General features: G+C 41.1%; 1 protein-coding gene across 2 annotated transcripts in view; it reads right to left on the reverse strand.

Moving 5' to 3' along the window:
- The window catches only part of LOC139472963 (scavenger receptor cysteine-rich type 1 protein M130-like), a 62,596-nt gene that overhangs the window by 24,746 nt on the left and 12,693 nt on the right, over positions 1-25,157 (reverse strand). For both annotated transcript variants that reach the window (XM_071255444.1, XM_071255445.1), the window contains exons 9-23: positions 19,403-19,556; positions 18,915-19,087; positions 17,268-17,433; positions 15,927-16,096; positions 15,100-15,256; positions 9,838-10,007; positions 8,388-8,541; positions 7,941-8,113; positions 6,667-6,814; positions 6,268-6,452; positions 5,893-6,103; positions 3,805-3,977; positions 2,789-3,025; positions 1,783-1,951; positions 728-855 (exon numbers count right to left, since the gene is read on the reverse strand). In XM_071255444.1, the coding sequence (XP_071111545.1) occupies positions 728-855; positions 1,783-1,951; positions 2,789-3,025; positions 3,805-3,977; positions 5,893-6,103; positions 6,268-6,452; positions 6,667-6,814; positions 7,941-8,113; positions 8,388-8,541; positions 9,838-10,007; positions 15,100-15,256; positions 15,927-16,096; positions 17,268-17,433; positions 18,915-19,087; positions 19,403-19,556 (2,568 nt within the window). The remainder of the gene's footprint in view (positions 1-727; positions 856-1,782; positions 1,952-2,788; positions 3,026-3,804; positions 3,978-5,892; positions 6,104-6,267; positions 6,453-6,666; positions 6,815-7,940; positions 8,114-8,387; positions 8,542-9,837; positions 10,008-15,099; positions 15,257-15,926; positions 16,097-17,267; positions 17,434-18,914; positions 19,088-19,402; positions 19,557-25,157) is intronic.

Raw genomic sequence — 25,157 nt, forward strand, 5'->3', positions numbered from 1 at the left:
GAATCAGCCTGTCAGATGTATCATACTGACCACATTACTGCCCTGTAAGATGTACCATACTGATTATAGAATCACCCTGTCAGATGTATCATACTGATTACAGAATCAGCCTGTCAGATGTATCATACTGATTACAGAATTGCCCTGTCAGATGTATCATACTGACCACAGAATTGCCCTATCATATGTATCATACTGATTACAGAATCAGCCTGTCAGATGTATCATACTGATTACAGAATTGCCCTGTTAGATGTATCATACTGATTACAGAATCAGCCTGTCAGATGTATCATACTGATTACAGAATCAGCCTGTCAGATGTATCATACTGATTACAGAATCAGCCTGTCAGGTGTATCATACTGATTACAGAATTGCCCTGTCAGATGTATCATACTGATTACAGAATCAGCCTGTCAGATGTATCATGCTGATTACAGAATCAGCCTGTCAGATGTATCATACTGATTACAGAATCAGCCTGTTAGATGTATCATACTGATTACAGAATTGCCCTGTTAGATGTATCATACTGATTACAGAATCAGCCTGTTAGATGTATCATACTGATTACAGAATTGCCCTGTTAGATGTATCATACTGATTACAGAATTGCCCTGTTAGATGTATCATACTGACCACAGAATTGCCCTATCAGATGTATACTCATTTTTTCTTGTAACATTATCAATCTGACACCAAGTAGAGACAGGGAACAAGTTACCGTCCGGGTTGAGGGCGATCCCAGTTGGCCGGATGAGTTGCTTTGTGACAAGAGGAGTTCTCATCGACCCGTCATATGACGCTCTCTCGATCTTTGGACTATGTCCGTAGTCACACCAGTAAACAAGCCTTGTGAATAGATTGACAACACTTAGGGTAGGCCTTTTGATAATGTACTTTAGTGTCACAGGACTAATTCATTGAATGTCTTTGAAGAAATCAAATCAACTTCTTATGATATTTACTATGTTGTTGACCCGCTATATGCGCTGGTTGATTTACTGACAGCATTATCACATCCATTATTTCATTTTGTTGATGATTTAATAAAAAGCAGCTTAAAACAACACTCATTTTCTGTATATGAACAATTACTATCAGCAATAATATATAGATAGCTTTTAAAAACTCATTTTGCTGAAATTAACTTGATTAAAAAGAAAGGCGATTCTTGACTGGTTGTAGTTCTAAATGTTCCCTAGGGGATTATACCAGTCTGCCGGGCCACGTGACACTCGCGTGCCCCATAATTACATGGCATACTATTCAAGGCAGATGAAGTTAACAGTTAACATAAGCGTTATACTGACACGAAAAGGAGGTGGTATGTGTGACATGTCACTCTATTATCAATGCGTATCTTCATTCAACTTCATGGTAATACATATTGGTACCCTTGTGAGTGAGTTAGATGGGTTTAACGTCGCTTTGAGCAGTAGTATAGTTACATCACGGTGTATCAGCTTAATGTGGGAGGAAAGCCCGAAGTGAGGCAATTCTAAGATTATCACTTTCGTCAAACCGTAGGGTATGGTACTGACAAACCTAGAAACATAATCGGGGCGAACCGAGATTCGAACCCAAGTACCCACGTGTCGTGGTACATCACATATATATCACAATATAGGTATACTTCGTTATGTTTCTTCTCTGATAGTGAAGTCACGCTCATTCGATTTAGATGATATCAGTGAAGATACTACGATGTTTGCCGTATCAAGCTACAAGTAACTTGTGAACATCATCATACATCTTACAAGGTGAGGTTGTACCTACCCAGTGGAAGAGTCCGCCACTATGGCCCTGGGTTCATCCAGATCTTCCTTGATGATAGTCAGGTGAGCAAAGCCGTCAATAGTCATCAGTCCAATGATGTCGTTGCCGGTGTCTGTGTAGAAGATCAGGCGTGTCACCGGGTCGACGGAGATACCATTGGGCACAGCCACTGACAAGGAATGAAAAGAGAACTTGTGTCAGCTATCTTGGCAGAAAAGGTCCCCAGTATGTTGTTGCAAGAGTCGACTGAGGATCGGGTCGTGCAGTGTGTCGCCTGGCTGCTGGTGTCGCTGTGAACCGACGATGTGAATGGGTGCACCTGCGATCAAGCACTGTTTGCATTAGGCTACTCGACATATCAGTGGTATTTCTTCATTTCAAAGGAAATGTCGACAAGTTCTCTGTAGGGGCACCGACATGGCCCCTGTGTGGCCATTGACTTACTGAGCATAATATTGACCTCCTTTTACAGAATTAGACAACACCTAAATTATGTTTCGTAACATGGTCATCTGTATAAGTTCCGATATCGCTAGCAATAAGGGAGCACGGGGATGACATGCTTGTTGTAAGAGGTGGCTAACGGGATCGGGTGGATAGGTTCGCTGACTTGGTTGATGGAAGTCACTGTATGTTTATATGCTAAGAGACCGATGCTTATGTTCATGTCAATCATGGGATAGTCTGGTCCAGACTCGATTATATACAGACCGCCGTCATATAGCTTGAATATTGCTGGGTTCGACGTTAAACAACAAATAAACAATCTAATGATAGGTTAAACTTCTTTTGTGATTGGGAACATTAATATAAGTCAAACTACATATCCCTTGGATAAACGTCATATACCTCAAACAGTTATACTTGTCATCTGACAGTGCAACATATCTCATGACATCACGTATGCTACGCATGGACGTCTCCAAACAGTTTTATAACGTTGTACGACGTTTTGTTCTGCAAGTAAACAGGAACATGAAGATCTGGAAAGATTATAGACAGTTACCTGTATTAAGTTGCCAAATAACTTTCTCCGTTGTGCCAGAAAGTGTTACACTGCGAATTTGTTTGGAGCCAACATCTGTCCAAATGATTCGTCCATCCAAAAAATCATAATCAATTGCCACTGGGCTATCTGATGCGGACACTGGTATGTCGACGTAACTATAGGTGCGGCCATCCATACGGTAGATCTTCCTATCTGCCGAATCTGTTATAAGCAGGAAGTTGTTGGGCAGCTGTGCTGAAAGTGGTAAAGGCATATAAATATCATTCCTGTGTCTAATTAGTTTATGTGTAATATCAGGGCGCCTTTTTAGTCTAGCCTCATGTGATGCCGAGCAAGAGCGACCTATCTCTCGAATGGGTACAATGTGCGCCCTGGTATTGCTGGGATATTGATTGCCTTATACCGACGTACTATCATACTCAATCACTAAGTGTACAGCCCGTTCGTATGAAATTTCTAAATGCACGCAACTGTGTGATCTTTTTTGGTTCCTTCTTTACTGATAACACAAGATGAATGTTTACACATGGGTGATCAGTTGTTTGTAAGTGTCGGTTGTCCTCACTTCAATAGGAGTATGCCTTACCGATCACACATGCAAATTGTTGGATTCATGGCTTTAGAGATCAATCAAGCACTTTGGGGAATATGTTGTATCAAATAGTTATACAATTTTTGTTTCTTTTTTCTCGCCTCGTGGGGACTCAGGATTGGAATGGGTGCCACCTAACAGATGATCGATTTGCCCATAGTTACAAACTACAAAAAGAACTGTAAGCATAGGGTAAATATGGGGACTTGAATCAATACTATATACAACTCAGTCTGTCATTTGATCGAGTCCTAACATTGGGTTGCACTTTTCCCTTAGATTGACATGATGTATACAAGTACAGGCTGGTTCTCTAGCAGGCACGTTACTATCATGCTCAGTAGGATGTCATCCAAATATAACGCTTATCCCACCAAAGTCACTGACACGACGCAGTTTCACGACACAGCTAATATCCGACCTGATGAGCATGTGACTCCAGCGTCATGGCTGTGATCGCAACTATCTGCTCCCCATCTGCCCAGTGGACACTGTGTGATGGCCACCTCTGACCCAACACATGCCACACTGTCCAGCCATACTGGACCTGTGCCCTCGCCAAATGGCGCCTGGCGCTGGATGGAACCTCCGGATCTGGCAACAAATACACACCGTCTTACAGTACACCACCAGTAGACGTAAACAACAGTGACGTCACATCTTACAACACTTACTTAATGTCAACAACAATGATATAACGTCTTACAACACTTACTTAATGTCGACAACAATGGTATAACGTCTTGCAACAAGGAACGTCTCAGTGTCCACAACAATGACGTTATGTCTTACAACACTTACTTAATGTCGACAACAATGGCATAACGTCTTACAACAAGCCGCGTCTCAGTGTCGACAACAGTGACGTAACATCTTACAACACTTACTTAATGTCGACAACAATGATATAACGTCTTGCAACAAGGAACGTCTCAGTGTCCACAACAATGACGTTATGTCTTACAACACTTACTTAATGTCGACAACAATGGCATAACGTCTTACAACAAGCCGCGTCTCAGTGTCGACAACAGTGACGTAACATCTTACAACACTTACTTAATGTCGACAACAATGATATAACGTCTTGCAACAAGGAACGTCTCAGTGTCCACAACAATGACGTTATGTCTTACAACACTTACTTAATGTCGACAACAATGGCATAACGTCTTACAACAAGCCGCGTCTCAGTGTCGACAACAGTGACGTAACATCTTACAACACTTACTTAATGTCGACAACAATGGTATAACGTCTTGCAACAAGCCACGTCTCAGTGTCGACAACAATGATTATAACGTTTTGCAACAAGCAACGTCTCAGTGTCGACAACAATGATATAACGTCTTGCAACAAGCAACGTCTCAGTGTCGACAACAATGACGTTATGTCTTACAACAAACCACGTCTCAGTATCGACAACAATGGTATAACGTCTTGCAACAAGCCACGTCTCAGTGTCGACAACAATGATTATAACGTCTTGCAACAAGCAACGTCTCAGTGTCGACAACAATGATATAACGTCTTGCAACAAGCAACGTCTCAGTGTCGACAACAATGACGTAACGTCTTACAACATACCACGTCTCAGCGTCCACAACAAAGACATATTATCTTACAACATACCATGTCTCAGCGTCCACAACAAAGACATATCATCTTACAACATACCATGTCTCAGCGTCCACAACAGTGACGTAACGTCTTGCAACATACCACGTCTCAGCGTCCACAACAATGACATATCATCTTACAACATACCACGTCTCAGCGTCCACAACAAAGACATATCATCTTACAACATACCATGTCTCAGCGTCCACAACAGTGACGTAACGTCTTGCAACATACCACGTCTCAGCGTCCACAACAAAGACATATCATCTTACAACATACCATGTCTCAGTGTCCACAACAGTGACGTAACGTCTTGCAACAAACCACGTCTCAGTGTCGACAACAGTGACATAACGTCTTACAACAAACCACGTCTCAGCGTCCACAACAAAGACATATCATCTTACAACATACCACGTCTCAGCGTCCACAACAATGACATATCATCTTACAACATACCATGTCTCAGTGTTCACAACAAAGACATATCATCTTACAACATACCACGTCTCAGTGTCGACAACAGTGACGTAACGTCTTGCAACAAACCACGTCTCAGTGTCCACAACTGTGACATAACGTCTTGCAACATACCACGACTCAGTGTCCACAACAATGACGTAACGTCTTACCCATAGATTGCCTAAGCGAAAGTATATGTATGTTAATGATGAGTTCGTTCTACCTGTTCCCGTCAACAAAATACACTAATGTGCAAAAGTATCCATCTTAAAGTTAACACTAACACCTCGATCGGTTAGTCCCTGGCACCAACCAATAACGAATAGCGAGCTTAAAAGATTATTTGTCCTGCATGTTTTCCGCTACCAACACATAAACATATGCAGACATTATGAGTTTAAGAATAAACGGTTAAAGTACTGACGAGAAATCGGAGTATCCTAGCATGGAACAAATGACGGCAGCATCTTGGACGTCCCAGGTAGAGTCACAAACTGTTCCCCAGGATCCAAACGCAAACACTTCAACACGACCTTGATAGGCGGTAGACCCACCGACAAGTCGTACAAATGTTTCTGCTGGGTTTGGCGTTGAAGTGGGTAAACGAGACGTTCCAGTCGGCGTTACCTGTGACACTGTAAGTTCAAACGCATTCCTTAAAACGGATAAGTTTTAATAATATAGAGATAATCACGCACAAATACTTCCTTTACAGCAGAAACATCACTGGTTATTTTTAACTAACCTCAGTTAGTTCAGTGGTAACAAAAACAACAACTCCTTTGTGTTTTGTGTGTACCTGAAGCAGCAGCTGCGGGACAGACGACGCTGACATCCTGTGTGTGCTGACACGACGACGTGTTCCAGGCATTGTGAGAACACTGACTGACTGAACGCTCAGTTCCAAGGCATTGCAGTCCATCAAGCAATACAGGTCCGCTACCACTCCCGAAATGAGATCGAGGCAAAAAATACGCACCTGCACTAACAGATTTTAAGATGGACAGCCTATTTGTTATGAATATTAAAACATTGTCTTGAGCATGAAAAAAAACTACAGCCTACAAGTGTCAATTGTTGGGGAGCAAACATGGTGCAGGTCGATGCCCATCGTGTATTATTCATTTGTCGTTTTTTATTTAATGAAAGAGTAAATGTTTAAGGTGATTTGTAGTTGGATTTGTATTACTTCACTCACGTTGGATTGTTAGTCATCCGGCAGATGACCTCAGCATTGAGGTCGGTAAAGTGATCATCGCATATTGTGCCCCATGTGTTCTCGAACTGAACTTCCACTCTACCCTGTCCCCGCTGTGCCGTACCCTCAAGTCGAACGGAAACTGTAGCTGTTTTCACGAAAAGAATTTAAATAAGAATGATTAATTACGTTACTGTTTCACTATAAAATGTTTGCATAACGTTCTCTTCCAAGGGCGAATTGCATGTGCCTGATGTACAGGCCAATGTTATTATTAAGCACGTTGAGTAATTAGAACTTGAACTGATACATCCCCAAACCCATAACATACCAACACATGGTGCAGTTCGGTAAGCTTAAACTGGAGTGCTTAACGACACCACATGTCGCTATTGTGGGTCGGTTAGTGAGTGATGATGTTCCAGGCATCTGTTACAGACTGTCAACCACTTAGCAGCCAGCCAGATTGCATACATCTTCTCGCAACAAAGCACTAGTACTCTTGTTTGAAGCCTATCGGAGTGTCGCAAATCAAAGTAGCCTTCCATTTTGGAATTCATCCTCTGCACATGGCACCGACTCGAATATCTCCAATATATGGTAATTTCAACACTCGATTTAGAAATGAAGACATCTGTTGAGAACGTCTTAATCCATATGCTAACGCCGAGGAAATGTTGCAAACTCACAAAAGGTATGATTTCTCTATGTCCTATGTGACTTGAATCTCACCTTGTCTTGACATAGGACATTCAGCTTGTACCTAGAGTGCAATTGTGTTCTAAATGATAATATGTGTTTTTCATTTGGATACTGTTTCAACAGACATTTACCAGGGTGTGCATTTTATTATTCACCAGAAAATACTGCTCAACATTCTTGACAAATATCAACGAACAGCCTTTCTGTAGTGTTATATCGAGTAGCTAATCATCTTCAAAGTATAATAAACAAGCATTAACAAGTTATCAAAGAATAACTACATTTAGATGATGCTTATCTTTAAACGAGCAGGGCTGCACAGTTGTATAGACTGCATACCGCAAATGGTAGATATGCTGCTTGCACGCCTTACACTGCTCCACTGACGGCCATGTGCTCCTACCTATTGGACTTTTGTGTTGATTTTATAGATCTTAAACTAAATTATAACCCTATCATATGTATACACAGTATCCAGCAATGAATATTAACAACATACACTGGTGACATGTGATTCCTGCATCCTGCGCATAAGTATACACAGTATCCGGCAATGAATATTAACAACATACACTGGTGACATGTGATTCCTGCATCCTGCGCATGAGTACATCGAATGTGTTGTCCTGTCTTAGCAGGGCACTGCGAGATGGTGGCCTCTGAACCAAGACAACCAACATCATCCAGCAATATGTCACCTGCTCCTCGCCCGAACCGCCCGTCTTGGACAGCCACAGCATTCTGCCTGCAACAGATGAAGTACACCAAACTCTCACACTGTATCAATGTTTTGGCGTCACCGGTGTAAGAATGTGAAACACAAGCCGACAATTTTGTTATTTTTAAACATACTCTGTATGTCACAGCCATGAAAACTGATGACTTAGTACATATTACACAATAGGCACAATGTACACAGCAAACCATGTCAGCAGAAACACTGGCAAAATGAACTTCAAATATCACGCCTTGACAATAGCATCACGTTTTGTTTGTGCAAATGTTGCAAACATTTTGACCTGCTGTAACCAAGCATTGCACAAGTGACGGCAGCATCCCGCACATCCCACATGTCGCTGCACACTGTACCCCACGTGCCGTTCATGTAGATCTCAACCCGACCTTGAGACACAACAGGTCCACCGTTTGCTAGGCGAATTTTGATGGTTGGTACTGGAAGAACAAGACGAGAACGACTGACTTGTGCTACTGGTGTAATATGGAATGAAAGACCCAGTATAGCGAGATGACGGTAGTTCCTTGTAGCTGGTCCTATGCGCCACTGATATGTGTTTGCTAATGATGTTATACAACACTGCCACCATGGAAAACATGGCCTAACTAAATAGCTTTAGGGGAATGTGGACGGGACCATTGTTTATAAATTATCTCGTACTCGATATTAATGTAATACTCTTTTAGGATAGCCTAGAAACAGAAAAATATTTAGCAGATTCGACCTATTGTACATTTGCTACCGACTTCGCTTGTGCTCGAGTTGGATGAACAAGGCATAATATTGACACCGAGAGACACGTCACAAAATTCGAAGATCTGAAGGAATGTGAACGCAACGAAACAATATCGAAGGAACGCATCATTCACCTTTATATGTCCGTCCTGTAGGGGACATTCGACAGCAATACATACCAAATATTATGCAAATAGACCTTCAGTCCAACAATTTACTCGCCTCCTGAAGATTTAATATCTGCTACATTTCAAGCATTCTTTCAAGAGGAGAAATGTGCATGTGAATTTGTTGGTAAAATTGTATAGTATACACTTCATGTATTCGGGCCTATGGTCCTTAGTAATATATACATTGGAATTTGAATATCTAAGAAAATAAATTCAATTCTTGATCTCAATTCCATCTATAAATCGTGGAGCTAGGTATCGTACCTAAATATCAACTTTCTTACAAAATAAGATGATGACGCAACATGGCAAATGGCAAATTATTTTTTCAATTCGTTTTATACTATCATGGTATGGCTATGGTTCTACACATCTTCATAAAGTTTCAGTTCTTGAACAAAATCATTTGCCATTTGGAAAATGCATACTGTGTGGGGTATTCATGTTATACACTAATGTGCATGCAGATCGCTATGTAAGTGCAATAATCTTGGACGCGACGTTAAACCCCATTTCACTTCACCTCACATCGATCAACATGTGCTTGTGATGAATTTATCTCAATTTATATTTTATATTTTATGCGAGTATATCTTTACTCTTGATGAATCTTGTAGTGCTACACAACAGCTGAATCGACATGCTTCAGATTCCCGAGATTCTTTATGTAATTACACCTCATTCACTGGTCCATCTTATCACATCTCCAGATAATTATATTATTGTTTATCAACTCGACATCGTGACAGTGTATGTAAACTGTTGTTGACGCAAAAGCCAGATCATGAGCCTTAACATTGGCTCTTTCTATAATAGAGGTAGACGAACCTGTGCAGATGACACCCACATCCTCGCTGTGCTGGCAGTCTGTGTTACCCCAACCTCTAATAGAGCATTCCTCTAGGAAGCTCTCGTCACCTATACAGTTTATATCATCGAGCCATATAGGACCTGTGCTTGACCCAAAGTGCGCCTTGCCGTAAGCCTGGGCCGACGTGCTGCAACAAAAATTGTAATCATGATTACTGCAACAATTTCACATTAGTGTGCCATTATATTCGCCAGGGATGACAGTACCCTGGAGCATCCTGCACATACTCATAAACAGCAAAAGAAGTGTAGGTTGCCTTCCCACTTTGGATCCGGCCCGGATAACTTTCGGAAACCTTCCAAAATAAAATGTTCAATTAAGTGTGAAACACATAAAAAATATTTGAGGCTACCCCACTGCCCCTTTTTCTCAGAACAAACTGGGAATATGAACATGAAATTTAAGGATATCATCATACTAGGACTGACAGTTGTTCATTTAATACACTTAACATCTAAAAAGAAATGTACGCTCTTCAAAAGAAGAAACGCACAGGTAGTATGTAGTTCATTGAACCTGACTACACAAATTATCCGGTATATAAAGTGGATATATGTTTTTGGAAAATATTGGTGGCCTGAAATTCGACAAACAGTGCGTCAAAACGCAGCCATTGTTGATTTGCAATGTCTTAAACGGCATGGTTTTCACACTTGTTAAAAATACTATGGCGGAAAACAGTAAAGCTAAATGCACGTGCAAGGTATGGCATTTGTAACTCGCGATTGTGGATATAAAAAGGAAAGCATAAGCCAATAATTTATCATTCAATTGTCAACACTTAGGACGTATTCAAAGAGGGAAATCGCTGTCATCTGTTGCAACGTCCACAACATCACCATTTGCCGCCTTTGAGACCGATTCACACAGTTCAATTCCATTGCAGACCGTCCGAGAATCGGCCGACCAAGAGTTACCACCGCTACATTAGACTGTTCCACCTCCTTCACCGCAATGCCGCAGTTTCGGAGACTGTAGGACGTATCCCTGGTTTGAGGATGATATCGGACCAGACTGTCAGGAACCACCTTCGTGGGGCTAGAATCCGACCCAGAAGACCAGTTATCGTCCGCAACAGATCCATCGACAGCGAAGCTTGCGTTGGTACCATACCTTACAGCCTTGGAAGACGTGTTTATCGTCGTTGAAATGAGCCATTTGCTCCACATTGTGTACGTGAATTCGACAAATTCGGTGACGGTATTGTCATGGTGTGGAGGGCCATATCCTACACTACGAGATCTGACTTGGTTGTCGTTCAGAGAACTTTGACAGCAAATCGCTACATGAATCAAATTCTTCAACCTAACCGTCAATCATTGACCGCCAGAGGGATTTGTTTCAACAGGGCAACTCTCCACGGCACACAGCTCGTGGCACGGTAGACTACCTTCCACAATTTCATATTTGTATCTATGATATTAAATTCAATATATCGACTTTATTAGGTACAATAACAACTAAATTAACACAGAATTGTTCTACAACTATCTGATATGCCAAGGCTAACATTATTTACTATAAACAAGACATGAAGAAAATTTGCATCCGGACACCTTCCGGAAACCTTCCGGATACCTTCAGCTATCTTCAATTTTCTTGGTAATTTATTTCAATTTATTTTATGTGTTTCACACTTAATTGAACAAAATGTACCCCCAAATTTTGAAATTTATTTTGGAATTGTAACACGTTTTTGCTGTGATACTGCATGGTCTTCGCTCCTACTCTGACGAAACACGAGCCACATAGAACACGGATTGCAGCCTTAATGATATCGCCGTTTGTGTCTACCACAAGGATGTATGAACTTATCGCTAGCATAGCCGTTTGCAATCTCGTGTGGACTTGCCTCTAACTTTGTCTCTACTGTAATCAAGTGTGAACGTGTCTGTAATATTTGTGCTTATCTCTACTGTAATCATGTATAAACTTGTCTCCAACAGCTGTGCTTGCCTCTGTCGTAATGTTGTTTGAACCTGTCTCTAACATTTTCAGTATCATTAAGTTTTATGTAGTGTCGAACAGTGTCAATATCCTCAACCGTTTAATTGTATGTAGTGTCTTACATTATTGATATCATCTACCGTTATGTGTAATGTAGTGTCTAACATCGTTGATACTCTCTACTGATAAGACTTATGTCGTATCTAACATTATTGATATCATCTACCGTTATGTGTAATGTAGTGTCTAACATCGTTGATACTCGCTACTGATAAAACTAATGTCGTATCTAACATTATTGATATCATCTACCGATACTTGTTATGCAGTGTCTTACGTTGTTCCTGAGCTTAGCTACCCTTTCCCCGAATAGTCTGTCATACGTCTTTCAGTTTCACAGCCAAGAATTAACTAACTTCTTTACTTGAAGGAAACATATTTCGAAAAATAACTGTTGTGTCAACTGATTATCAGGATATGTGTTTTTAGTAACTTACTATAATTGAAGGTATGTAAGTGTTATATTCAAAATATGCATTTAGTTAAACTTGAGTTGTTTGATATGGCATTTGACGGATGACAAAGTAGACAGATGTTTAGGCATAAGTTCTTTACTATACTGTAACAGCGACGTTTCAGTATAGATCCTTGTGTTATTGTAAACCTGGTTGAACTGTTTAACAGTAAAGATCACTAAGTGCTAGGTTTCAGAAATAATTTGATATTTTTTTGTTCATTAACTGCTGCAGTACAGAACTCTTACATTAGTGTCATTTTTCAGAATTAAATTGATATCATATAGTACTTGTTCATCTACTGCAGTGCAGAACCATTATTTCGCAGAAATAGTTTGCTGAAATGTCAGGTACTAGTATAAGGAAGATTGCTTGTTGAATATGGTATGCCGTGTTGTATTTGGTCAATGTATATAATGAATACATTCAACTCTCTGTTATCCTTCTGCATCTTATCGTACACGGGCTGGTCTACCATATTTCTGAAGAGGTGTTGATATCCTCTACCCATATGCTATGTAGTGTCCACCACTGTTGATATCCTCCACCCATATGTTGTGTAGTGTCCACCACTGTTGATATCCTCCACCCATATGTTGTGTAGTGTCCACCACTGTTGATATCCTCTACCCATATGTTGTGTAGTGTCCACCATTGTTGATATCCTCTACCCATATGCTATGTAGTGTCCACCACTGTTGATATCCTCCACCCATATGTTGTGTAGTGTCCACCACTGTTGATATCCTCCACCCATATGTTGTGTAGTGTCCACCACTGTTGATATCCTCTACCCATATGTTGTGTAGTGTCCACCACTGTTGATATCCTCCACCCATATGTTGTGTAGTGTCCACCATTGTTGATATCCTCTACCCATGTGTTGTGTAGTGTCCACCACTGTTGATATCCTCTACCCACATGTTTTTTAGTGTCCACCATTGTTGATATCCTCTACCCATATGCTATGTAGTGTCCACCATTGTTGATATCCTCTACCCATATGTTGTGTAGTGTCCACCATTGTTGATATCATCTACCCATATGTTGTGTAGTGTCCATCATTGTTGATATCCTCTACCCATATGTTGTGTAGTGTCCACCATTGTTGATATCCTCTACCCATATGTTGTGTAGTGTCCACCATTGTTGATATCCTCTACCCATATGCTATGTAGTGTCCACCATTGTTGATATCCTCTACCCATATGCTATGTAGTGTCCACCATTGTTGATATCCTCTACCCATATGTTGTGTAGTGTCCACCATTGTTGATATCATCTACCCATATGTTGTGTAGTGTCCATCATTGTTGATATCCTCTACCCATATGTTGTGTAGTGTCCACCATTGTTGATATCCTCTACCCATATGGTGTGTAGTGTCCACCATTGTTGATATCCTCTACCCATATGGTGTGTAGTGTCCACCATTGTTGATATCCTCTACCCATATGCTATGTAGTGTCCACCACTGTTGATATCCTCTGCCCATGTGTTGTGTAGTGTCCACCATTGTTGATATCCTCTACCCATATGTTGTGTAGTGTCCACCATTGTTGATATCCTCTACCCATATGTTGTGTAGTGTCCACCATTGTTGATATCCTCTACCCATATGCTATGTAGTGTCCACCATTGTTGATATCCTCTACCCATATGCTATGTAGTGTCCACCATTGTTGATATCCTCTACCCATATGTTGTGTAGTGTCCACCATTGTTGATATCATCTACCCATATGTTGTGTAGTGTCCATCATTGTTGATATCCTCTACCCATATGTTGTGTAGTGTCCACCATTGTTGATATCCTCTACCTATATGCTATGTAGTGTCCACCATTGTTGATATCCTCTACCCATATGTTATGTAGTGTCCACCACTGTTGATATCCTCTACCAATATGTTATGTAGTGTCCACCACTGTTGATATCCTCTACCCATATGTTGTGTAGTGTCCACCATTATTGATGTCCTCTACCCATATGTTGTGTAGTGTCCAGCACTGCTGATATCCTCTACCCATATGTTGTGTAGTGTCCACCATTATTGATATCCTCTATTGATATGGTGTAAGATAGACTTTCGTATTATGTCCCCTGTCAATAACATGATTAAAGTTATGGATTCATCGTAATCGACTGTCTTCACCGTTTCTCTACATATAGAGCTGGCATTGTTGCCTGACTTGCTTAAATGCCGTACCGTATTTGACATGAAAATCGACACAGGAATCGAAGCGGTAAACCCCATATCGAGTCAAGTGAATCCTACAAATTCTGCATCCTAGCCACCTCAAATATTTACATTCAAATCATGGTTGTGGAACCTCAGCATATGTGCATTTGTACATTTCACGCGGGGATTTGTTGCAGACACAAGCATTCAAAACCGACAGCAAACAAATCTATTTTGGATAAACATTGACTCACCCTGTAGAGTAACCCATTTAATGAAAAGAATGGTCGTATTACATGATTATCACGAAGTAATCCTTAGTTTCATTAAATGAACACTATTCATATTTATCTGTGATTACTGGTCAACATGTATGTCTAATACTGGTGACCATGGTTTATGATCGGGGGCAACTAATTTGGTGTAGCACCTGTTGTTTTAAGGGATTACCATGCTCCAGTGACCGGGAACCTGTAACAATAGGAACTGGCAAAGTGAGAACACCCCATCCTTATTTGCGAATATCTCTTTACCAAAACATGAAACTGTATCTACAGATGACACTTGTGGAACTTACACTGGGTATCCAAGTGATCTACACACAACCATAGCGTGGTCGTTTGTGAAGTCATCGTCACATATGGAGCCCCACTGTCCGCTGTGAAAAATTTCAACTCGGCCCTCGTAACTGGTCATTCCCCCGATTAGCCGCACAGACGCATTATTTACTGACTCTGAAATGATAAGTAGCGCCACGTCAAATACGCTAGCACACCTGATTGATTTATTAAGATACTACGTGAAATTGTCTTTTACATGTTTTAAAGAAAAAGCTGCGTGCTAGTGGTTGCCATCAGAATTTTTTGTTGCTCGTGCAGAAGTTATCATAGGTTGGGTACCAAATATCTGATATTTGTTTTTGTTTATAGGTGTACTGACATAGATATACGAGTTGATGTCTATAGCTGGACTTACACAGATATGCCAGTTGATGCTTACAGCTTTGCTCACCTACATATACGACTTGACGTCTGTGGCTGTACTCACACAGATATACGACTTGACGTCTGTAGCTGTACTCACATAGATCTAGGAGTTGATGTCTATAGCTGTACTCACATACATGTACATATACGAGTTGACATTTTTAGAGCTGTACTCACACATTCACACGTGTTGACGTCCATAGCTATTCTTATAGTCTTACGTGTAGATATGTATTATAAGACATACAGTCATATGTGTTGACGCCTTTAAATGGACGCTCAATCAATAATATGCTGTTGACACCAAAATAGTCAAGCATGTTAACAGTTTTACAAGAAACATGCCGTACTTGCTGAGACGTAAAGCACTCGGGTTTGTTGAGAGCATGAGCGTGAACCTATAGCATAATGCACTGACCTCCGCATATTACCCCTGCGTCTTGGCTGTGATCACAATTGGTGGCCCCGATACCCGCATGACCACACTGTGAGACACTTGTCTCGCTGCCCCGGCAGTCTGTGTCGTCTAGCAGGATGCTGCCTGTACCAGCAGGAAAATAGCCAGCCCCGCGGGCATATACTTTATTTCTGCAATCAAAGTAAACGTAAAGTAGGTTGCAGATTGCCTATTTTGTAAGAAAAGAATAACGGATTCATTTATATAAGTAACTGCAAAGAGTAGTGAGTGAGTTGGATTTAACGCCCAACTTTCGAACAGGATTCCAGTTATATCACGACGTGTCAGCTTGATGTGGGAGGAAGCCAAAAGTGATGCAGGTCTCACTTTGGTGAAACCAACGAGTTTCTGCACAGCGAATTGCGGCGCCTTAGACAACTTGGCCACCAATGACCCCCCTCGAAGTGAAGATAAAGTCATTATCGATTTGTCTCTCACATATCTATACTCGCTGACAGCTTTAAGGGCTTTTGCTCCAGCTGACGCCAAAGAAACGGGAAATGCATCCATCTACGTATAAAAAACGAAACGCAAAACAAGACTTTGCCCAAAAGATGATCGATGGTGTGGGAAGTACTGCACGGTGGACACCTGTCCAAATGAAGGCGTTATGTGAGAAAAGACAAAGGTCAACGTCTGAAGAACAATATATCTCGTATGTCCATCATTAGCATCAAGTGCTGTCAAGTGCTGTCCTGCACATCCGACTCACTATACTCAGTCGGCTTGCACAGTACGAGCAAGCCTCTACAGAGGCTCAGTAGGACTTGGGCTACTCGTGCCATGGCTATTCTATGGGGTTCAAATCTGATGACTGAGAGCCAAAGAAGGACCTGTGCATTGTGGTCCCGCATGAATGTTGCTATCTAGCACCGTTAACATGTTTTTTCAACATTTTACTTTAAGTTTAATGTGGCATAGATTGTTTTGTTGCTAACATACAACTGACACACACTTTTTAGGCCTATTCCTTATGTAACAATAGCAGAACGTGCACGTGAATCGATCTCGTGGTTCTCCTCTTACACCGCGTGAGAACCACAAGATCGGTCTGCAAACTATGCCTCATTAGAATTAAAGGAAAAAGTTGAAAATCTCCATGGGGATGTTACTTTTCTGCATTGTTATGTATATTTGGTCGTTGATAATGACAGCAATGACGTTATCAATGACATTATTACTGCTTTATATATTGTTTATGCACTAATGTCTTACATACATGTATATGTATATTAATATAGCGTTTCAATTTTTGAGCAGTATATGTAGAAAAACTATATTTATGTAATTCCTGGTACTCACGTTGAAAGATTGAGCATACGACAGACGACAGTTGCGTCATGAACGTCCCAGTGATCATCGCACACGGTCCCCCATTCGCCACCATTGATCTGTACTTCCACACGTCCCTCGTTAGCAGTGCTGCCGTTCACTAAGCGCACTCCGTACACAGACGTCACGCTGCCAGCTGTAAGTGACGACAATAAAACTTCAAAACTTTGTGATGATACTTTGTAATAGCTAGTACCACATACTGTGAGTAAGTGAGTGTGGTTTTACACCGTTTCCAGTTATATTCCATCAATATCACGGCAGGGTAACCATAAATGGGCTCTACACATAGTACCCAAGTAGGGAATAGAACCAGGACGTTCGTTGTGACGAGTGAACGCATGCACCATCATGATACACCACCGCCCCTACCAAACACTGTGACAAACAGAAGGAATTGCATACCCTTCCAGTGTCCGTCATGACGTATTTTATGAATTTCTTTCCTTTTAACAGGGGGAAATGGGTGGGAATGTCGTTGTGATATGTTAAACTTGATTCACAAAACTCAATACGACATTTACCATAACATGACGAAGAATGACAATACTAAAGATAAACCTGGACAGGTGAAACAGGAGCAGCACCAGCTATCTTAATAACAAAATTAGAAACTATTCCGGTTTGCCCCATGCATTTACAACTTCAAAACGGAAAGTACTATAATAGTGTTTTTAAAAAGAACGTTACACGCATTTCCGGTTAAAAAACTACACATGTTGGTTTTGAGTGACGCAACATTTGTAATACAAGGCATCTTTAAAACAGGAAGTTCCATGCCTCACGCTACTCAAGAATAAGATAAGAAAATTAAATGGACTATTTGTTCAATTACTTAGACCCATAATTTCAGCAAAACACATGCTTGATTATTTTAATCGAAAACATGGGTGCTCGCTCTTACATGGACAGAGAGTATGGTCAGGGCTCCAAGAAGCAGAACCGCCTTACGAATGACCATTCCAGTGACCTTGACCTTCAAAGAAGGTCGCTCAGAGGTCCCACCTTAAGGATGATATGTACTTTTTTTCATCCCATTTTTACAGTTAACACTTCCTGAGTTAATTTTGACATAATACAGTTTTAATTATTCAAATGATATAACCATTTCATGCAGTGAAAATGTCAAACATACTTCACAACATGATGGTAGCAGAGACCATATAATAGACTATTATTATATGGTCTCTGATAGTAGGCAGTGACCAAAGTGTTATTCGGGCTATTACCTGGAGGTTGACATGACATACAAAATGTGCCAAAATGATTTACGTGGATTATAAACGCGATACATGGTGTGATATCCCTGACAGATCAAAGCACCGCATGGTTGCAAATATGCAATTCCATATGCTACTCATCGAAAGTAGGTCGCATTGATCTACTTCTGATATCAAAAGAATGCCATCAGTCATCATACATAAACACTCAAACCATATAACCACTACATCCATTAAAAACATATATGCAAAAAAGCATATTTTTCATGATCTCCTTTGCGGTGACCTTAATCTTATACATAGGTCACAAACAGCCTTTGCATATTGCGGCCCCGCCCCAAGGTTTACATGTACAAGTTTTACACTCAAGTGTATAAACAACATTATCGCTGAGCACCTTGGTGACAGATGACCCCGACATCGTGACTGTGGTCACAGTCGCTGGTGCCAACCGAGCCGATGTTGCACATTGTGAGATTAGCCTCAGTTCCAACACAATAGACATTTCCCAACACAACCTGGCCGCGTCCCGGGCCGAACAGCGCCCCACTCACACCAGTGGCGTTGTTACTGTAAACAGATAACGATCAACCTGTGGTCAACATACGTAATGCAGCAAGTTTTCAGATGTTGGCGTTTGCAAGAACGGCTTTGGAATGTAGGTCTTTCGCGCAACTATTTGAAATGATACATGTCGACATTGCACTTTCGAGCGTCATTTCACAAAATCAAATTTTCCGTTTTGGAAATATAGCTTTATTTGCAGCGCGCAATATTTTCCTGTGATACAATCAACAATACTACAATCGATAAAACATTCAATAATTGTATGTGAAGGAGTGGGGCATCACTATATTCTATTGTCATTGATGAACCTAAACCTACGTGGAAAACCCTTTCTGTCTGCAAATGACCTGGGCCTCTGTGGCCGTCCAGTGGTTGTCACAAATAGACCCCCAAGAGCCTGCATACTTCACCTCCACTCGACCCTCACCAGCAGTGCCGCCCGACAGACGCACATCCAGGGACAGGGTCGCGGCTGCAGTATCGCGAAACAGACACAGAATTAGTATTGAATGCGAAAGGAAGTTGACGGGTTTCATTACTGGTTTCATTAGCTGAAGGGCTTTGAACGCAAATATATCAAGCACAGCATTGAAACAAACACTGCTACCACATAACTGTCGCAGGAGGCGTTGCCAGGACTCCCAGTACCTAAAATCTGATAATGAAATTTGCATATTTGAAACATTTCAAAGTATTGTTAGACATTTATCTTTTAAATGGTATATATTGACAAAATATCCTTTTTTTAAAAATACACTCTTGCAAAAAGGCCCAAGACAATGTAGGTCTTGGCCCTGTTGATGTCATCACATTTGGTTTACTGTAAAGATGACGAGCAAATAGAGTTCTCATTCCCTTTATCTATACCAACCGATTATTTATTGATTTTCCTCGACGTGAAAAAGAATTCTCTAGGACTTATTATGAAACGTCCATTTTGTTTGAAATATGATTGAAACCACAACATTAATTATACAATGAAAAAATAATGGAGGCAGATAAATACGAAACAGTGTCTGCCGTTGTGTGTTTAGGATAAAGCTCATTCCTGTGGCACTACTTGTGATAGGTATCATTGATTCCTATTTGCACCACCCACATACTGGTCCATACATCCATCCATCCATCCATCCATCCATACATACATACATACATACATACATACATACATACATACATACATACTTACATACATACATCCATCCATCCATCCATCCATCCATACATACATACATACATACATACATACATTACATACATTACATACATTACATACATTACATACATCCATCCATCCATCCATACATACATACATACATACATACATACATACATTACATACATTACATACATTACATACATACATACATACATACATACATACATACATACATTACATACATACATACATTATGTTCAAATGCAACAGCATATCTCTTTGGGACAGAGGGACTTTCTGCAGAAAATCCCTGAGACAGATCGGTGTACAGGCAGGACTGTGTGGTAGTGATGTCGTGATCGGTGTAAATGCAGGACTGTGTGGTAGTGATGTCGTGATTGGTTTACAGGCAGGACTGTGTGGTAGTGATGTCGTGATTGGTGTACAGGCAGGACTGTGTGGTAGTGATGTCGTGATTGGTGTACAGGCAGGACTGTGTGGTAGTGATGTCGTGATTGGTGTACAGGCAGGACTGTGTGGTAGTGATGTCGTGATTGGTGTAAATGCAGGACTGTGTGGTAGTGATGTCGTGATTGGTGTAAATGCAGGACTGTGTGGTAGTGATGTCGTGGACGGTGTACAGACAGGACTGTGTGGTAGTGATGTCATGATTGGTGTACAGGCAGGACTGTGTGGTAGTGATGTCGTGATTGGTGTACAGGCAGGACTGTGTGGTAGTGATGTCGTGATTGGTGTACAGACAGGACTGTGTGGTAGTGATGTCGTGATTGGTGTAAATGCAGGACTGCGTGGTAGTGATGTCGTGATCGGTGTACAGACAGGACTGTATGGTAGTGATGTCGTGATTGGTGTAAATGCAGGACTGTGTGGTAGTGATGTCGTGATTGGTGTACAGGCAGGACTGTGTGGTAGTGATGTCGTGATCGGTGTAAATGCAGGATTGTGTGGTAGTGATGTCGTGATTGGTGGAAATGCAGGACTGTGTGGTAGTGATGTCGTGATTGGTGTAAATGCAGGACTGTGTGGTAGTGATGTCGTGATTGGTGTACAGACAGGACTGTTTGGTAGTGATGTCATGATTGGTGTACAGGCAGGACTGTGTGGTAGTGATGTCGTGATCGGTGTACAGGCAGGACTGTGTGGTAGTGATGTCGTGATTGGTGTACAGACAGGACTGTGTGGTAGTGATGTCGTGATTGGTTTACAGGCAGGACTGTGTGGTAGTGATGTCGTGATTGGTGTACAGGCAGGACTGTGTGGTAGTGATGTCGTGATCGGTGTAAATGCAGGACTGTGTGGTAGTGATGTCGTGATTGGTGTACAGGCAGGACTGTGTGGTAGTGATGTCGTGATTGGTGTACAGGCAGGACTGTGTGGTAGTGATGTCGTGATTGGTGTAAATGCAGGACTGTGTGGTAGTGATGTCGTGATCGGTGTAAATGCAGGACTGTGTGGTAGTGATGTCGTGATTGGTGTAAATGCAGGACTGTGTGGTAGTGATGTCGTGATTGGTGTACAGGCAGGACTGTGTGGTAGTGATGTCGTGATTGGTGTAAATGCAGGACTGTGTGGTAGTGATGTCGTGATTGGTGTACAGGCAGGACTGTGTGGTAGTGATGTCGTGATTGGTGTACAGGCAGGACTGTGTGGTAGTGATGTCGTGATTGGTGTAAATGCAGGACTGTGTGGTAGTGATGTCGTGATTGGTGTAAATGCAGGACTGTGTGGTAGTGATGTCATGATTGGTGTACAGGCAGGACTGTGTGGTAGTGGTGTCGTGATTGGTGTACAGGCAGGACTGTGTGGTAGTGATGTCGTGATTGGTGTACAGACAGGACTGTGTGGTAGTGATGTCGTGATTGGTGTACAGACAGGACTGTGTGGTAGTGATGTCGTGATCGGTGTAAATGCAGGACTGTGTGGTAGTGATGTCGTGATTGGTGTAAATGCAGGACTGTGTGGTAGTGATGTCGTGATTGGTGTAAATGCAGGACTGTGTGGTAAAGATGTCGTGATTGGTGTAAATGCAGGATTGTGTGGTAGTGATGTCGTGATTGGTGTAAATGCAAGACTGTGTGGTAGTGATGTCGTGATTGGTGTACAGACAGGACTGTGTGGTAGTGATGTCATGATTGGTGTACAGGCAGGACTGTGTGGTAGTGATGTCGTGATCGGTGTACAGACAGGACTGTGTGGTAGTGATGTCGTGATTGGTGTACAGGCAGGACTGTGTGGTAGTGATGTCGTGATTGGTGTACAGGCAGGACTGTGTGGTAGTGATGTCGTGATTGGTGTACAGGCAGGACTGTGTGGTAGTGATGTCATGATTGGTGTACAGGCAGGACTGTGTGGTAGTGATGTCGTGATCGGTGTACAGGCAGGATTGTATGCTAGTGTTGTCATGATCGGTGTTTCTGTATGTGGAATGTAGAATTTTAGCCATATTTATAGAAACGGACAGATATACCATCCCTTTTTATCCCTATCAGGCCGAAATTGAAAATGTAGCACAGACCTAATATCTACCATATGATAATTTATCTGACGAAAGTTAAATATTGTTTTGTTAGTCAACCGTCATATCTTTATCTTTTGTTCTATCCCTCTGCCGTTTATTTTATCAGAGTAAGAAAGTACTAAATGTATTGTGCTTCATTAATCAACCATGAGCGGATGCAGATATTTTATTCTGTGCATTGTAATTCACACTGCACCTGCGTTTGGAGGTATTGCAACGATAATATCAGAACTTTACATTAGTTAGTATTGACACATAAACTCAACAACGATAGCAACCGCGATGAACTTCTCAGATGCAAGTACCGATTTTGATATGAAAAACATGTGTTAAATTGAGAGTGTTTCAGTTCGATCATTTATGTAGTACACTGTGTATGCGTGACACTTGGGCCAGCAACACTATATATATTTTATGTTATGTTATTTAATGTCACATTCATCAAGAATTGTAATTAATATGGAACTTTTTTCGTTGGTTGTGGGATTCAACAAATATGGTTTGTTTCGATAATTTATATTTTGACCTCGTTTTGACCATCAGGTCAGCCCACTATCGCGTACCATTGTGAAGAGAGGGGTAGCGGGTGGTCCATGATAAGTAGTACGATGGGTATGTGCGTGTCCGATAGGTCGACTTCGCTACTAACTTGGGCTAGTGTAACTACTCTCGCCTTTGTCACGAGCGATGCCTTCTCCTCTGATGCGCTTTAGTGCAGATACAGGCAGACCGGTGGCAATGCTTGAGATTTATTTGCACATTCTTTCTCCATGTAATTTACAACATTATAAGGCAATTCTCGAGCCTGAGAATGAATGATTTGGCCACGCTTACCTATCTTGGACTTGTTTATTTGTTTGTCATTAACTTGAGAATTCTGGTATCGACTTCTTAAAAGTCTTATGAGCAATGCGTGTATCCACGGCAGCGTTGTCTATTTTATCTTCATGATTTGCACGTGCACAACATGCGTACTACCTGTAAGAAACCAAATGCGTTTGCCCAAACTCTGTGCACCGCCTACTTGTCTTAAACGAGCTTTGTGCGTTGGTTCAACTTATTATTAATTACCAGTAAGTTGCCGTCTTTGTTGACATTTAGACTGTTGACAACATATCAAAGCTACAGTTAGTGTGTTGATTTTAGGACGCTTCAACCTGATGCTGACAAACATAAATGCTCATCGAAAATGTTCCGGACAGATTGGTGAAAAAGAATAAAAGAAAAGAAATGAAAATACGTCAACATCGTTCTAGGACATACGTTGTAATTTTTTTGCAGCTTTGTCTACGACACTACAGTTGATTGCCGTATAGCCATTATCACTCACACAGTTTCAGCTTCCTATGCAATGTTATTCTTGAGAAAAATATTTTTCCTTCACATTTTTTTTATGATACGATTTGATGACAAAATCACAATGAGGTCAACCAAGTATGGCTTCAAGCAGTTTCAGAGGAGAAGATTAAAAGCTTAACAAAAACGCAAGACAATTTCCACTACAAATGTCACTGTCGGGATTGCTTGGGGTCACAGGGTCTTGTACTTCCCAAGTAGTCCGTTTACCCCTCCCACACCGACGTAATTGGTATTTTGGCTTGTCGTATTGCACCCATTCTCACGAAGAATGTACAATTTCAAATTTAACCTGTCGCTCAGCCACTAGCCGTATATTTTGCATTAAATGAACTTGACAGAGAAAGTAAATGTTGTTAATGGTATTGGGAAAGATATTACACTGACATTTTGGTTGCTTTCCAAACCATATTTTTGCGGCATCGGAAATAACAGCAACATTTTAGTATAATGTGATTGTCGATTTTAATATCAATCATGAAACGATTGTGATTGGTTAAATGTCCTTATGTTTAAGCAAGTTATTCTTGGGTTTTCAGTACCTCTGATATATCATGCACTAGAATGCCAAATTTCACAGAGCTATCTTATTTAATGACGAAGTTATGCTTGTTAAAAACGTGTCGCCAGTTTTCAGGTAAGCAACGTTACTTTATTTCTGTCTGAAACAGCACCTGCCATTTTGAGATATAACAACAATATAATTGTTCATAAGACATCACGAATACACACGTTGGTGAGCCAAAGTGGTGACGGGCATCCTGTAATATGTATAAGCAGAGAGTTGAGTTAAGCTTGTAAGCTACGTCACTGCCGATACATAAAAACTGGTCTCCCGATTATGGTACAGGGATTATGCTCATGTTGCCTAAGTGCTGTCTGCTTGTCAAAGTGAGAAACAAGATTGTAAATATATTCCACATGTGTTGAGGGTGTTTTATAGATCGAGATGTAAGCTACGTGATGTAAGCTACGTGATGTAAGCTACGTGACATCTTGAAATAAAAAAGGGAGTTAAT

The sequence above is a fragment of the Haliotis cracherodii genome, unplaced genomic scaffold (genome assembly GCF_022045235.1).
Source record: "Haliotis cracherodii isolate W230 unplaced genomic scaffold, xgHalCrac1.p SCAF_26, whole genome shotgun sequence".
Lineage (NCBI taxonomy): Eukaryota > Metazoa > Mollusca > Gastropoda > Lepetellida > Haliotidae > Haliotis > Haliotis cracherodii.